Source organism: Rhinichthys klamathensis, unplaced genomic scaffold (genome assembly GCF_029890125.1).
Source record: "Rhinichthys klamathensis goyatoka isolate OS25496 unplaced genomic scaffold, OSU_Roscu_1.1 h1tg000576l_1, whole genome shotgun sequence".
Taxonomy (NCBI): domain Eukaryota; kingdom Metazoa; phylum Chordata; class Actinopteri; order Cypriniformes; family Leuciscidae; genus Rhinichthys; species Rhinichthys klamathensis.
In genome coordinates this window covers 295,205-311,129 of record NW_026607040.1, presented here as the reverse complement: position 1 = coordinate 311,129, position 15,925 = coordinate 295,205, and the positions used below count along the sequence as shown (strand labels likewise).

General features: G+C 37.1%; 1 protein-coding gene across 2 annotated transcripts in view; it reads right to left on the bottom strand.

Moving 5' to 3' along the window:
• Nucleotides 1-11,768, bottom strand: part of tarbp1 (TAR (HIV-1) RNA binding protein 1) — a 30,750-nt gene extending 18,982 nt beyond the window's left edge. For both annotated transcript variants that reach the window (XM_056239967.1, XM_056239968.1), the window contains exons 1-11: nucleotides 10,778-11,768; nucleotides 10,584-10,681; nucleotides 10,144-10,213; nucleotides 9,920-10,065; nucleotides 7,388-7,440; nucleotides 7,195-7,292; nucleotides 6,920-7,055; nucleotides 6,452-6,548; nucleotides 3,371-3,460; nucleotides 3,088-3,250; nucleotides 19-270 (exon numbers count right to left, since the gene is read on the bottom strand). In XM_056239967.1, coding sequence (XP_056095942.1) covers nucleotides 19-270; nucleotides 3,088-3,250; nucleotides 3,371-3,460; nucleotides 6,452-6,548; nucleotides 6,920-7,055; nucleotides 7,195-7,292; nucleotides 7,388-7,440; nucleotides 9,920-10,065; nucleotides 10,144-10,213; nucleotides 10,584-10,681; nucleotides 10,778-11,654 — 2,080 coding nt within the window. In that variant the 5' untranslated portion in view covers nucleotides 11,655-11,768. The remainder of the gene's footprint in view (nucleotides 1-18; nucleotides 271-3,087; nucleotides 3,251-3,370; nucleotides 3,461-6,451; nucleotides 6,549-6,919; nucleotides 7,056-7,194; nucleotides 7,293-7,387; nucleotides 7,441-9,919; nucleotides 10,066-10,143; nucleotides 10,214-10,583; nucleotides 10,682-10,777) is intronic.
• Nucleotides 11,769-15,925: the final 4,157 nt, after the last annotated feature.

The following is a 15,925-nucleotide window of genomic DNA, read 5'->3' as shown; positions in this document are numbered from 1 at the left end:
CTCAAACACAACACACACCATTCTCCTGCTCTGTATCGGAGCGTCTGCGATGCAGCTGCAGCAAGCGCAACAGTAACTGCAGGCTCTTGTCCGTCTTGTGAAGCACCAGATAGACATTAGTGCTAAGTCTCCGTAAGACATCCAGTAGAGGCTGGAGAAGCAGTTCTAGACCAGGTTCCTCATTCTTGGTCTTCTGCAGGTCTGCTGTTAGCAGAACGGCCCGCGCCAGCAGCTCGGCCTCAGATGGATCAGGTAGACTTCCTTTTTGATCTGCCAGAAGAGAAGAAACTATACTCACTAAACTCTTACTATATACACTATACAGTCAAACCAAAAATTATTCAGACACCAGGTATAATTTTTTTTTTTTTTTTTACTAGTGGGTGCAGGACACTATAGTTCATTTATGCAAGTGAGGATAGCAAAATAAAGTAAACTGACATATTATACCCACAAATTCTTCATACAGTGGACTACCAGTTCAATTTATAAAAATTTGGGACAAAAAATGATTCAGACACTTTGACCTGAGCATGTTTTGCGTAAGTGTTTTTTCTTTAATTGCTAATGCAACCTTTTTACACCACAGACTGAACAAAATTAAGCATTGCTTGATAATTGGTTGAGCTAAATTGGTATTATCTGATTGTGTACTTAAATTTAACAGCTGACAGATATTCAACCTAATTCATTTGTGAAGAAGGATGGCCAAAACCAGTGAAATATCAACCGATTTGATAACTCTAAGTTCTTGTCATATTTTATTTCCGTTTTCTAAACTATAGCGAATAAACTGTGATAATGTGAGAAATGTTGAAGGTGTCTGAATAAATTTTGGTTTGACTGTATATACAACATACTATTTTAAAGGCATAGCTAAATGTGACGTATTATAATGGGTTTATTTATGGATTGTTAACTGAAATAAAATAAAAAAGTTGTCATTTCAGGGCTCAGCGCTAAAGATTTTTTTTACTGGCCCCACCACAAAAAAGTAATAAATAAATCAAATAGGCCTAGCTATAGTCTTCGATGTTTTTGACCCATAACCTTAATAAATATGGTTGTTACACCAAAAACTACTAGCGTAATTCATATAAATTTAAAATATTGTTAAAGACAAGTAAATTGTCAGTAATACAATAAGAACAAATAATCAAACAGCACAAATACAATAGAACAAAGTCAAACATACAAATAAAATAAACACAGCTTTTCATATTTTTCAGGCAAGTCTAACAGTAATTTTCAAGTAGAGAAAATGAATAATGAAATATAAAATAGCACTGCATAGTCTTCATTGTATAAATTAAATATAAATTAATCATTATTACAGTTACAAAAGTTATTCAGTCAAGAGCAATGAGTGAGAATTTTTTTTTTGTCCTTTGTTGTTTAATTAACATTAAAACAAAAACAGCAACCGGTTTATTAAGCTGCTGTCACTTTAAGAGCTGCAAGGATCCAATATACTGTTACACATGTGTTTTATAGGTGAACTGTTTGCTCACTTGAGATATAACAGACTATGTCTAGTAGGATACTCGCCAAGACCAGCATTTTTTTTTACGTAATATTTTGTGAAAATGTCCATTCAAGGGCAAGAAGAAGGGCATTCGCACGGAGTCTGAGAAGCGGTTTTCTGGGTGCATGCAGGGCCGTCGCTAGTGGGGTGAAAGGTGGTGACAATTATAGGGGCCCCCGCTGCCCAGGGGGCCCCACAAAATCCAGCAGTTATGCTATTTAGGCCCCTGTAGTATGAATAATTCTAATATTTATATTAGTTGTATGCCTGAGATTTAAATGAAAACCACAAAAACGTGCAATTTGGGTAAATATTTTTCCAAATATCTGCTTCTCTTACCTCCATAAAAATGGTTTAGTCCGACCTAAAGTATTTATTAATTATTCAGTCAGAGTCAGTGACAAACATCAGATGGACCCAATAAAATTGTAAGTCCCACCCCAGCTCGTGAACAGAACCAATCAGAGTTGAGGCGGCAGCCTGAAGTTAATGATGAACTTGGTGGAAGAGCAGGAGACTGACTGACTGAAAAATGTCGGGGAAAAGAAAACATAAATCAGGGAACCAGAAATGCCAGGAAAAGACGGAGAGGGAGGCAAGGAGAGGGAGGCAAGGAGGTGGTTGTATCCCAGTCGATCAAGACGTTCTTAAAGACCGGTTATTGTTATTTCGCTGGGAATTAGAAAACTTCCGTCTTCAGTCTGCCGTGTACAGTCATTTTTTATTATCGGTGCGCGCCGCAATCGACCGAATGATTACGTGGTCTAAATTCCTGTCTTTTTACACTATTGTAACTAGAGTTTTAAAAAAATTACACGAGTCACGACGCATTGCATTATGCATCTGACCTGCCGGCTGATGATATTTAAAACATCGAGAAAACACGAATACAACACACTGCACTTGGATGAATAAATGTATTCGCTTTATTTAATAATATTACCAGTTCCATATTATCTTTATTAAAAAATAAGACAATGAATAGTTTTATTTTTTGAATTAGACTGCATTCTTGTCAATTTCTAAATGTTTACTTTTTGATTTATGAATTATAACATTATTATAACTAATTATATATAATTATAACTAAAAAATTATTACTTTTTAAAAATTGGTTTTATTATTATTTAACAATTTCTTGCTTTTTTGTTAGTTTTTATTAGATGTAATTTTTATATAAACATTTAACTTTTAAAATAAAGGTTTTACAACAACATCACCATCTTCTGTTATGTGGGCCTCCATGTTCATCTATTGTACAGTATATGATATTGGTGGAGGGTGGTGGGGGCCCACATCAATATTTTTTCAGGGGGCCCCGAATCCTCTAGCTACGGCCCTGGGTGCATGCACATAAAACTTCTCACACTATTATTGAATTAACTCGCATTGTAGAGGGTTGGATTCCAACGATATCGTTCCTCAGTGCCGTTATCGTTATATCGTTATAGTTGTCATCCTTTTAGTCTGAATGAGCATTGACAGGAATGTTGTTACAGGATTGACAAAGGATGTCGATGTAGAAATGTCCTATTTGGCCAAAATGTTGTGCTGTCTGTCACCTGAGTTGGCTGGAACTGCGAGAAAGGTCTTCAGTCGCTGCTGGACGTAGCTGAATATAGAAGCAACTTTACTGTCTGAAGTTGCAGTGGGAAGTTCAGAAGAGCCTAAATCCCCGTCAGTCAGAAGAAAACGGCCTTCATTAGTCTGGAGCCAATTACACAGCTGTGACGGGAGCAAAGTTTGAGCTTTAGTACGTTGTGAATATTAGTTAAGATACAAATACTTTGCATTTTGTGCAAATGACTTATAAATTCTGGTTTAGTTAATAGACTTCGAGTTTACCTCCTTCCAAAGTGCTGTACCACGACATAGAGACTCGTCAGCTCGAAAATGTACAAGGAAACCAAATATCTCGTCTAGAGACACAGTGGACTGCCAAAACAAGAAAATCATTCAGATATCTGTTCTGTTTGATCATTAAATGAACTATTAAATGACTTTAATTTTGCTAAGAAATGACATTAATGAGGTTGTGTGCATGTTTCATAACTAATCGCAATGAGCCATGTTTCAACATGTGGCGGCACTAGATGTACAGTAGAGTGATTTAAATGTCAGTTTACCTCACCTCAGCTATTGTATGGTGAAAGAAAGTCATGTGGAATTGGAACAAAGTATTTTTTTGGGGGGAGGGGGGGATTGGAACAAAGTGAGGGTGAGTTAATGATGAAAACAAGTCAACTATTACTAACCCTATAAAGCCTATGGTATTATATTTAATATGTGAATTTGTAAAGCCACTAAACTGTCAACATAATCAAAACTTTACTTTTTAGCAAGTAAAAGGCCTTTTAGAATAATTATAAAATTAAGGGCGTGACTCGTGGTGCATGTGCTTTGCTGTGAAATGATTTTTATAAAGTAAACAATAACTTTAGGATAACTTTATATTGTTAGTAATATTTCAAGATGAACATTTACTGGACTGAAGCAACTGATCATCCACGCATCACAGGTTATCCAAGAATGCATTATTTATATACACTCACCGGCCACTTTATTAGGTACCCCATGCTAGTAACGGGTTGGACCCCCTTTTGCCTTCAGAACTGCCTCATTTCTTCGTGGCATAGATTCAACAAGGTGCTGGAAGCATTCCTCAGGGAGTTTGGTCCATATTGACATGATGGCATCACACAGTTGCCGCAGATTTGTCGGCTGCACATCCATGATGCGAATCTCCCGTTCCACCACATCCCAAAGATGCTCTATTGGGTTGAGATCTGGTGACTGTGGAGGCCATTTTAGTACAGTGAACTCATTGTCATGTTCAAGAAACCAATTTGAAATGATTAGAGCTTTGTGACATGGTGGAAGTAGCCATCAGAGGATGGGTACATGGTGGCCATAAAGGGATGGACATGGTCAGAAACAATGCTCAGGTAGGCCGTGGCATTTAAACGATGCCCAATTGGCACTAAGGGGCCTAAAGTGTGCCAGGAAAACATCCCCCACACCATTACACCACCACCACCAGCCTGCACAGTGGTAACAAGGCATGATGGTTCCATGTTCTCATTCTGTTTACGCCAAATTCTGACTCTAACATCTGAATGTCTCAACAGAAATCGAGACTCATCAGACCAGGCAACATTTTTCCAGTCTTCAACTGTTCAATTTTGGTGAGCTCTTGCAAATTGTAGCCTCTTTTTCCTATTTGTAGTGGAGATGAGTGGTACCCGGTGGAGTCTTCTGCTGTTGTAGCCCATCCGCCTCAAGGTTGTGCGTGTTGTGGCTTCACAAATGCTTTGCTGCATACCTCGGTTGTAACGAGTGGTTATTTCAGTCACTGTTGCCCTTCTATCAGCTTGAACCAGTCTGGCCATTCTCCTCTGACCTCTGGCATCAACAAGGCATTTCCGCCCACAGAACTGCCGCTCACTGGATGTTTTTTCTTTTTCGGACCATTCTCTGTAAACCCTAGAGATGGTTGTGCGTGAAAATCCCAGTAGATTAGCAGTTTCTGAAATACTCAGACCAGCCCTTCTGGCACCAACAATCATGCCACGTTCAAAGTCACTCAAATCAACTTTCTTCCCCATACTGATGCTCGGTTTGAACTGCAGGAGATTGTCTTGACCATGTCTACATGCCTAAATGCACTGAGTTGCCGCCATGTGATTGGCTGCTTAGAAATTAAGTGTTAACGAGCAGTTGGACAGGTGTACCTAATAAAGTGGCCGGTGAGTGTACGTCACATGTTAATATGCGAGTATTAAATATGGTTCAACAGGCTTTTAAGAAATGTGTAGCTCTCAATCATCATTATATTGCATTGCATTACATGTTTTGACCCCTACAATGAAAATTAAAGAGCCTTGATCATAAAACTAAGCATTAATAGTAGTAGTAGTATACTTTATTGTCCTCGAAAGGAAATTTGTTCTGGACTACATGTTGCTGCATATACATATAAAAAGAGGAGAAACAGTTTGATTTTACAAATTTAAAATTAATAAGATAAGCTGTTATTCAGCATTCGTACAGACACAGGAAAAAAGGGATTCTTATACCGATTTAGTTTGCACAATGGGACTCTATATCTTCTACCGGAGGGGACCATTTCATACTGTTAATACAAAAAATGAGTTTGGTCCCCCACGATTTTCTGTACCTGATTCAGAATGCAATTTTCATATAAATGTTGAAGATTCAAATATTACTCATGTCCAACAGTTTTTAGTGCTGTCAACACCAGGTGTGCCAATTTAGATTTAAAGCTGTATAGATAGGTTCCCAAACCATACTGTAACACCATACTTAACTATGCTTTCTAAAACAGCATCATGATTTTCTTATTAACCCCATAAAAACGTAATCTACGTAAGAAATACAGTCTCTGGTGCAAACCCATTCCGTTTGAGTTTTCCAAGTAAGTGAGCTGTCTATGTACTTGTAAGTTTGCGTTTGGGTGATGTTTTGATCATGTATGACCACTTGACGATGGTCACCTATACATTTTGGATCGAATATAATCTCCTCCATTTTCTTTATATTTAATCTTATAATCTTACTAAGACATTTAAATTAATGCTAACAGAATTTCATCTTACATTTTGGGCATATAAATAACAACATCTTTACCTAATTGCATTTTATTCTGCTCACTTTGGGCCTAAATAAAAATAAAAATTAGGTGTTTTTTTTCCTCCTTATCTTCTACATATTAGAAGATTAGTGTCATACTACATGGTCCATAAAATCCAGATGTACTATCAAATATGATTTTTTTTTTAAACATACTTAATTAAAAAAAATTGTCTAAAGGTAAGCTGCTCTATTTAAAGAGATTATTCAGACTATTATTTAATATCAGGCTTAACTGTGTTAAGGATCTGAAGGAAAAAAGCAACTGTACATTACCACATCTGTCAGGCAGAGAGCGGCATGGAGCAGAAAACACTGTGAAGCTCCTCTCAAAAGAACTTGGTGAGTGATCATAGTACAGCGCATAACTTCTCTGAAAAAAACACACACATGAAAATACAATGAGCAGGTCATGTACAAACACATCTTTTTTTACAGTCTATGGTGTCTATTCAAAAGACTTGGTTTCAAACTCTTGATTCACAAGTATTCGATTTTCGGTTTCGAATCATCAGAGTTTTGGGTGAATAGACTTTTAATGGAGTACCAGAACTCTCTCACGTTTCATTAAAAACATCTTAATTTGTGTTTCAAAGGTGAACAAAAGTCTTACGGGTTTGGAACGACATTAGGATGAGTCAATGATGTCTAAATTTAGATTTTTTTGGGAGAACTATTCCTTTAACTCTCTCTATATTTCTCCAATTGCAGGATTTCATGATTCCAGAAGCTAGTAGTTTGTACCTGAACGCGTGGAGTCCATCAGATCCCAGTAAAGGACAAGGGGACAGACAGGACAGGGCCTGGGACAGAAAGAGCAGCGGGACTGCGCACCATTGCCGTGAACCCAACCGCTGAATGATCTGCAGCAACACTGAACCTGAACACAATAACAACAATTGTTTCTGGATGTGGAATTGCACGATTCAGACCAGCTCAAAATATCCTGAACTCTTTGTGATGGATTTATTTAATAGCCAAAAACAATCAAATCCAAATCATATACTGGCCCTCTTTACCTCTGTTCTCTTCTGGCAAACTGCTGAAGAAATTTATCATAAAGATTTGGAGTTTCACTCCCAGCTCTGGACAATCTCTGATGTTCTGCTGTGGTGCCCTGTGGAAACAAACATTCAAAGATAGAGAGCAAACTAATTGTATTATATAATAAAACTTCACCTAGTATGAATTTTAACACCAGGGAACAATTACCTGTGATAGAGAGCGCTCTCAGCAAGAACATCCATGAGAGGGCCGATTACAAACTGATAACCAGAAGAACATTCATTATCAATAAATGCTTTCACAAACTATTTTACTTGCATAATGTGACATGTATCATATTTGATTTGTTTGATTGAGTGTCTAAGGCCTCTAAGTTATCAACATGATCAAAACTTTGCTGAACAACCTTTTGTGCTCAATCTACCTCTAACCTTCTGTCGTCTCGTCTGAATGATAGTTTATACATGTTTAGCAAGTAAAAGGTCTTTTAGTATCATTATAAATTATACTAAATATTAATTGCACTTACACAGGTCATTTGCTTTGAAATCTTTACTGATTTGTATAAAGTACATGTAAGAATACATTTTATATTGTTAGTAATATATAGAATATTTACAGAATATTGACTGAATTTTACTGACTGAAGCAACTTTGGTTTACATGATTATCCTCGCATCATTTCGAAAAAAAAATCATGCTAAAATGTGAGTCAAATATGATACATCAGTCTTTTAATGAAAGTATATTTGTCAGAAAGTATATTATATTTGCATTGCATTGCATTGAATGTTTTCCCCCACAATAAAAACTACAGAGCTTTGATCATAAAACTAAACATTTAAATATCATCTTACTAAGACATATTATATTGGGAGATATAGAGTGAGTGACAACTGATATTCATATGCGTTTTATGCAAGTAGTCTGCTACTGTTATAAAGATAATGTAAATATTTTCATCTTACTTTTTGGCAATATAAATATCTACCTCAGAATTAAATTAGGGTGTTTTTTTCCTTATCAAGTGTGAGCTCAATATTCTCCCATATCATATGAGCCTGATGTATCAAATATAAAATAAAATAAAACTGTATAAACTTTTTTAAAATTGTCTAAAGGTACACTATACTGTTTTATTTCAAAAAACTGATTTTTCATCATCTTTTTGATGAAATCTGAGAGCTTTCTGTCCCTCTATTGACGGCTACGCAACTACCACTTTGACGCTTCAAAAAGTTCATAAAGAGATCATAAAATTTATTCATATGAATTGAGCGGTTTAGTCCAAATTTCCTTAAAAGGGTTAGTTTAACCATAAATGAAAATTCTGTCATTAATGACTCACCCTCATGTCGTTCCAAGCCCGTAAGACCTCCGTTCATCTTCGGAACACAGTTTAAGATATTTTAGATTTAGTCTCTATTGAAAATGTACGGTATACTGTCCTTGTCCAGAAAGGAAATAAAGACATCAAAGTAGTCCATGTGACACCAGTGGGTTAGTTAGAATGTTTTGAAGCATCGAAAATACATTTTGGTCCAAAAATAACAAAAACTACAACTTCATTCAGCATTGTATTGTCTTCCGGTTCTGTTGTCAATCCGCGTTCAGTGCCGCTGATGATGTAAGACGCTGCTGACGTGTTATCAGGTGCGAAAGAGCTTCGTTTACAGTCTGAGGGAGACGCACGCTGTAAACAAAACAATCTTCGCAAACATGTCTAAGGATTTCGACACAGAGGAAGACTTGCCAAGCCAAGTCTAATCTATGTAATATATGGCTTTTTTGCCAAGCCATAATTATTTGAACCCGAATACACGGACACACCAGATACACGTCATCAGCGTCTTACATCATCAGCGTCACTGAACGCGGATTGACCACAGAACCGGAAGAGAATACAATGCTGAATAAAGTCGTAGTTTTTGTTATTTTTGGACCAAAATGTATTTTCGATGCTTCAAAACATTCTAACTAACCCACTGGTGTCACATGGACTACTTTGATGATGTCTTTATTTCCTTTCTGGATAAGGACAGAATACCGTACATAGATTTTCAATGGAGGGACAGAAAAATCTCGGACTAAATCTAAAATATCTTAAACTGTGTTCCGAAGATGAACGGAGGTCTTACGGGCTTGGAACGACATGAGAGTGGGTCATTAATGACATAATTTTCATTTTTAGGTGAACTAACCCTTTAAGAGACTCGATCGCTTTATATGATAAACAGATTGAATTTAGACTTTTATTCACATCTAAACATTCATCAACTCACATATCAGATGTGGTAAATGGAAGCTCAAACATGTTCATTTTACGTGCGAGAACCAATGAGGTTCATTCTCGTGTTACACACCACATTTGAGCTCCCGCAAGACATAAGGTTTGTTCTCGCGCATCAAGCATGTACAGTTGAGCTTCTGTTTATGTTCGCTAATCAATGTTTAAATGTGAATAAAATCTAAATTAACCTTTATCACATAAAGAGAAAATTTTAACTAAACCACTCAATTCAAATGGATTAGTTTTATGATCTCTTTATGAACTTTTTGAAGCGTCAAAGTGGTAGTTGCGTAGCTGTCAATGGAGTTCAATGTCAGTTCATCAAAAAGATCTTCTAAAGATGAACGAAAGTCTCACGGTTTTGGAACGACATGAAAGTGAGTAATTAATGAAAGAATTTTAATTTTTTTGGTGAACTATGACTTTAAGGTTCAAGGATGGATGGATACCTGTGAGAATGCCAAAGCAAATGCAGAATGATGCAGTGCTTTCAGCTCTAACAGGTGATTGACTCCTTCTTTCATTACTGCCTTGTTCTCACTGTGAAACATGCGCTGATACACACACAGCAGCCAGGACGGAGAAAACAGCCCACCTGATTATGGAGAGAGTCGGGGAACAAATTATCAGAGTAAAACTGATATTGTGCTGCCACATAAGAAACATGACAAACCTTGAATATCTGTTGCCGTTGTCTCAACAAGCACGTCAATCCTGTTGAGTACAGGTCGAATCACGTGAATCTTAAAAAAAAAAAGATAAATAAACAGCATAAGACACACATAGAGATGTTAAATATATATTAGCATAAAATCTAATTAGTAAAGTGAACATAAAATGCAGTTCAAAAATATTTTATTTCCATAATCTGACAAATATTCAGATTGTTGGTCGATCAATATGAATTTGAAAATAATTCTTAAACTTTCTTAAAATCAGAATTGACTAATCTTTTTGTCAAGTTTTTTTATGAAATATTTTAGTATTTAGTATAAATGATTTATCCATGCACATGATATAGCAGTATAAATAGCAGTAGTAGTAGTATGACATTATGATCGTTTAGGCCAGTTGGGTTTTGAGATTCTAAAACTCTAAATAAAGCATTCTTACCTGGTTCTCCTCTAGAGTCTCTAACACTAGAGCAAAATCTTCCCAGAATTCTCTCAGTAACGGCTGTTGTTCTGGCATCCATCTGAACAGGATTTCATCTGCAGAGATCCATGACATGTGTGAACAATGTTAGAAGTCCTGAACAATGTTAGAAGTCATGAACTTGCACTGACAGATACTGAAGATCATCCTACCTGTGTGGGGTTCCACGCTGGTAAACACATCTTCTTTCTTGATCTCTGCCAGTGCCACACACCTGGTGAGCAGGTAAAGCGCCCGTTTGCGGGTCACACTGTCCTTGTGAGTCAATCCGGCCTGAATTGCCCTAAAAAACCTTTGAGATCTTCTAGGGTCTGGCCGGTTCTGAGAGGTTTCCAAAGAGTAGAGGTGGTCAGAGAGAGCAGTGAGACACAGCAGAACCCGAGCTGACACCGATTCTGTCTGGTCTCTCTGATGCCATGACAGTAAATCCTCCCATATCTGATGTAGGACCTCTGATTCAGCCTCTTTATGGCAGGACTTGAGTATGGTGAACCATATCCGTACTATGATTTTTGAAACTATGGAGTCAGAGAGATCTTTGACACAGCAAAGGGTGCAGGATAGAGTCCTGGAGATGATGTCTCCGTCATATGAGATGCTAGATAACAGCACTGCTGTGACTTCAATGGCAACATCTACGTCTAACCTGCCGGTTTCGTTGTTGCCATCATCTCTCGTCATCAGTACTTGCAGAAGACCCTGACTTAGCTGCTCAGATACATCGTCAGCCTGACAGGTACTGACACAGACTGCAAAGAGTCCACAGACAGAGCTGAGAAGATCCTTACCTCCATCATCTGCACTGGAGATCATCTTCAGTAGCGGCATGCATTGATCCCATATAACTGACTGCACCTTACAAATAAAGCGCTCCTCTTGTGATTTATTGGAAAGCTCCTTGATCAAAATAGTTAAAGCTTCAATCTCCTCTATTTCGGGACGTGATGAGCTTGGCCAGCACAAATTATTGATCAAATTCTCGGGATCGGGATAGTGGGACAATAGGGTGTTTATCAAAAAATTAGACATCTCCCTTATAAGATAAAAAACATTCGTCAAAATAGTAAAATCCGGTTCGATGTTTTGCCTTCTTCACACGTGTGAACCGGTGTGTCTACTTCCTGAAATATTACGTAAACGATCGGCGCATGCGCTGTGTGAGCAAAGTTGCTGCCAGCAGGGGGCGCGTGGTGGCTAATAACGGGAGGTCTGACAAAACATCCTTTTTTTAGTTATTTCTTATTTGCATATTTACAATTTACCTGATCTTTACATTGGTGGAGTTTATACTAAACGTAAAGTTTTTGCCAGTTTTAATAAAATGCTGTTTATTTTTATTTTATATGTGGAAGGAAGATCAGGACTCTGCATTTTTTTTAGCAGACTTTATAACGTACAGATCAGCAGCCAAATTTCTACAAGAATGCCATTCTTTGAACATGCTTGGTGGGTTAATTGGATATGTTTCTTGGACAACCTGGCATCAGTGTTGGATAAAATTACTTTTAAAAGGAAACTTACTTTTAATTTTGCATTACTTTTAAAAGGACAATTAGCCTACTTTTCAAAGTAATTTGCTTTACTCCCTAAAAAGTAAACTAAGTAGTTGCCTTAATCACTTTTTATGGAAAGTAGTGTTACGTTACGTTTGTGTTATAGTTTTTCTCACCTGGGGTGGGCTGCGATATACGCTTGCTTGTTCGTTTTTAATAACAAAAAGAAACCCCTATAACTCTGTTCCAAGCCAATATCTGTGCTCCTTAAAACTTATGGCCAGCATGCTACGGATACACTTGACTTGGTGCGATCGTAATCCATTCCTATCGTTTGGGATAATTGTCCCTGTTTAACTCGGGATGAGAACGCAAAAATGAGAAAGAAAGATACGTTAATTTTGAACGGCTAGGCTATACGGTAAATAGCTAAATAGTGGTCTAAGGCAGTGGTTTTCAAACCTGTCCTGGAGGACCCCCAACACTGCACGTTTTCTTTGTCTCCCGAATCAAACACACCTGATTCAACTCATCAGCTCATTAACCCATGTGATAATGAGCTGATGAGTTGAATCAGGTGTGTTTGATTAGGGATACAAAGAAAACGTGCAGTGTTGGGGGTCCTCCAGGACAGGTTTGAAAACCACTGGTCTAAGGCTCTCGTTAATTTAGGGTTCAGTTGATCGTAGGCTACCACTGAACAACGATGTTTATAACCGAATTGAACTAATTTCATAATTGATGAACTTTAGACTTATTGGACGGATTTGAATAGCACTAAACAGCTGAACAATGACATGGTTAATTGTCTTTTTAGAGCTCTTAAGCCTTGAACTGTTTGCATCACTGTATCATTATTTTCCTGTTTATCAAAGCTGCTTTGAAATCTGTCTAAATTTGTATAAAGTGCTGTATAAATAAAGGCGACTTGATAAAAGTACAGTGTTTTCGAAAATACAGCTATAGGTAGCACACGCACATCTTCATGTCTGTTAAAGATCACTTCATCTGGAAAGCATCTGCTGTTTACTAACATCTGATAGACGTCTTTAAGATGTCAGTTTTACATACATTCTAAATCATAAACATCTTAAAGACAATTTTAAACGTCTATTTGAAATCTGACAGGAAACGTCCCATAGACGTATCGCAGATGAGCAAACGTCTTCCAGATGTAAACACACACATCAAATAGACGTCTCCGTGATGTAGGCTACATGTGCTATCAGGGAGTTTGAACTTTACAGTAACATGTGTATGTGCACTTATAAAAGTGTTACATTTATAATTATTTCCCGCCTCCAGTTCACTCCCACCGCTCTTCACAATTCACAAAGATGTCCTCATGCATACATCAGATTTCAGCTAATGTAGTCGGTAATCCGGGAATTCCATGCATACAGAAAATTCCATACTATTATACACATTGCAAACTGTTATATAGTAGGAGTTGTATGGATGGCTGCATCCAAAATCACATACTTTCCTACTAGATAGGTGAAAAACAGTATGTGACAAAAGAACTATGTCCGATTTCACAGTAGGTACTCATAAAACAGTTGGCAAAAAGTACCCGGCTGACCTACTACTTTCGGCAAGATTCTGAAGTGTGCATATGATGGACACTTTACTCTCCCATGAGGCCACGGGAGAGGATTTGTGAATGGCAGTGAAGCGGCAACTGACACTGGTAGGTCACATGATAATCACAACATGGCAAATGTAGTACATCCAGATTACATTCATTCTACACACATTCAAGATATATAGAACATACCTTTTTAGCGGTCGTTAAGTAATTACTTATTCTAAATAAGTATACTTAAGAGAGTATGCTATTTCAGACGCAGCCATAGTCTATGCCATTCTGAACACAGCTTCCATACTGATTTCAGTTCTTGAGTTGTATAGCAGATTCTGGCATAGTAGGTCAACCGTGTATTCCAAGCACGAGATTCTGAAGTGTGCATAGTGCCAATGGACACTTTACTATCTCATGAGGCCACAGGGGAGGATTTGTGAATGGGAGTAAAGCGATGCAACTGACGCTGGTAGGTCACATGACATGATGACAACATGCATGTAGTACATCCAGATTACATTCATACTACACACATTCACTATACAGAACATAATTTATTAGTGGTCACAAAGTACTTATTCAAAATACCTAAGAGAGTATGCGATTTCGGACGCAGCCGAACTATTCGGACTGATTCAGAATGGATCATCAATAAGCTCTTAAAGGGATGGTTCACCCAAAATTAAAATTCTGTATTCATTTTCATTTTAAACCTCCAACTGATTTTCTTCTGTTGAACACAAGAAGATATTTGGAAAAAAGTGGTTGGTAACCAGACAGTTTTGTTTACCACTGACTTCCATTGTATTGAGGTATTGAGAAAAAACATTCAGAAAGTCCTATGACATGAGGGTGAGTTGGTTAAAGGATGACAGAACAGCATGAATCAATTGCATAAACAGCCATTATGTCAAGACAGTGTCTTAAGATCTAGTATGACCTAGCAGTTAGACAGTCAGTCTTACTTTTCGGTATCAAATTTGGCTAATGTACGTTTTTATGTATCTGACTTGGAAAAAAAGTTTTGAACAGTCTTAAAGAAATAAATTTGATGACTAATTTGTAAGACTAGTCTTAGCAGTTTATGCAGCTGGCCCAAGAATTAAAACAACCATTCGACTCAAAAGAACAATCTTTCAGGAATCGGACATCGAATCCACCAACAATCTCATTCAAATCTCAGAACGTTTTTTTGCAATATAATATTTCTAGTCAATAATTTACTCCTAAATAATTATAATAGAAAACCGAAAATACACAGTGAGGAGTTAAATACTATTTATACCAATCATATCACTAACTCTTATGGTTATGCTAATTGCCTTTATCAGTTTATTATATTTATATATAATACACCTTTAAAAAAAAAAAACACACAATGGCCTGGTTTCAAAGACAGGCCTTAGATTAAGTCAGGATTAAGCCTTCATTTAATTATGACATTTAAGTAGCCTTTATATATCTCAGAAAAAAACACTGTTGCATCTTGAGACAAAACAATGGCACTGATATTTTAAGATATGTAAGTGCAAGTTGCTTTCAGTTATAACAACTAAAACAAGCATTTTAGTCTGGGACTAGGTTTAAGCCTCGTCTCTGTGAAACTGGGGAAAACTTGACAGGTTCCAGCTAAGTTTATTTATACTATTCATTCTCAGTGTTTTTTTTTTCCTTTCACTGAAAGAAACACATGCTTTTAATAGGATGCGTGTTTACAATACATAGATGAATACATAGATGACACCCAGCATTATGTACACAACCTCTGAGGGCTTGATGTGCATTTTGTAATTATCAAAATCAAAAGAGCTCCATGTATCCGGAACAAAACAAACATTGATCTATATATAAAGCGAAATAATCTTTGTTCATAACGTTACAGAAGTTCATCGCAGTTCATTACTTAGGAAAAGAACATATCACCGGCAAAAAACACACATGGAATATTTTGGTTTGACCTTTTAGCTTTCTTTTCTAATCCTGATTATTGGTTTGAGCGGGTTCACACATGCTTTGTAATTTGGGAACATGAGTATTGTCTGTACACAATGGTTCTTTGAAACAGGAGATCAGGCGGTGCAAGTTCAGTGTCTTTGAATGATGGAACAAGATTAGCATGACTCGAAATGCAGTAGACAAACTCTTGTGTCATGATTTGATATTAACCACTGCACTGTTGTACATGGCTGAATGAGTTTATGTATTGACAGAAATGATGCACCTGT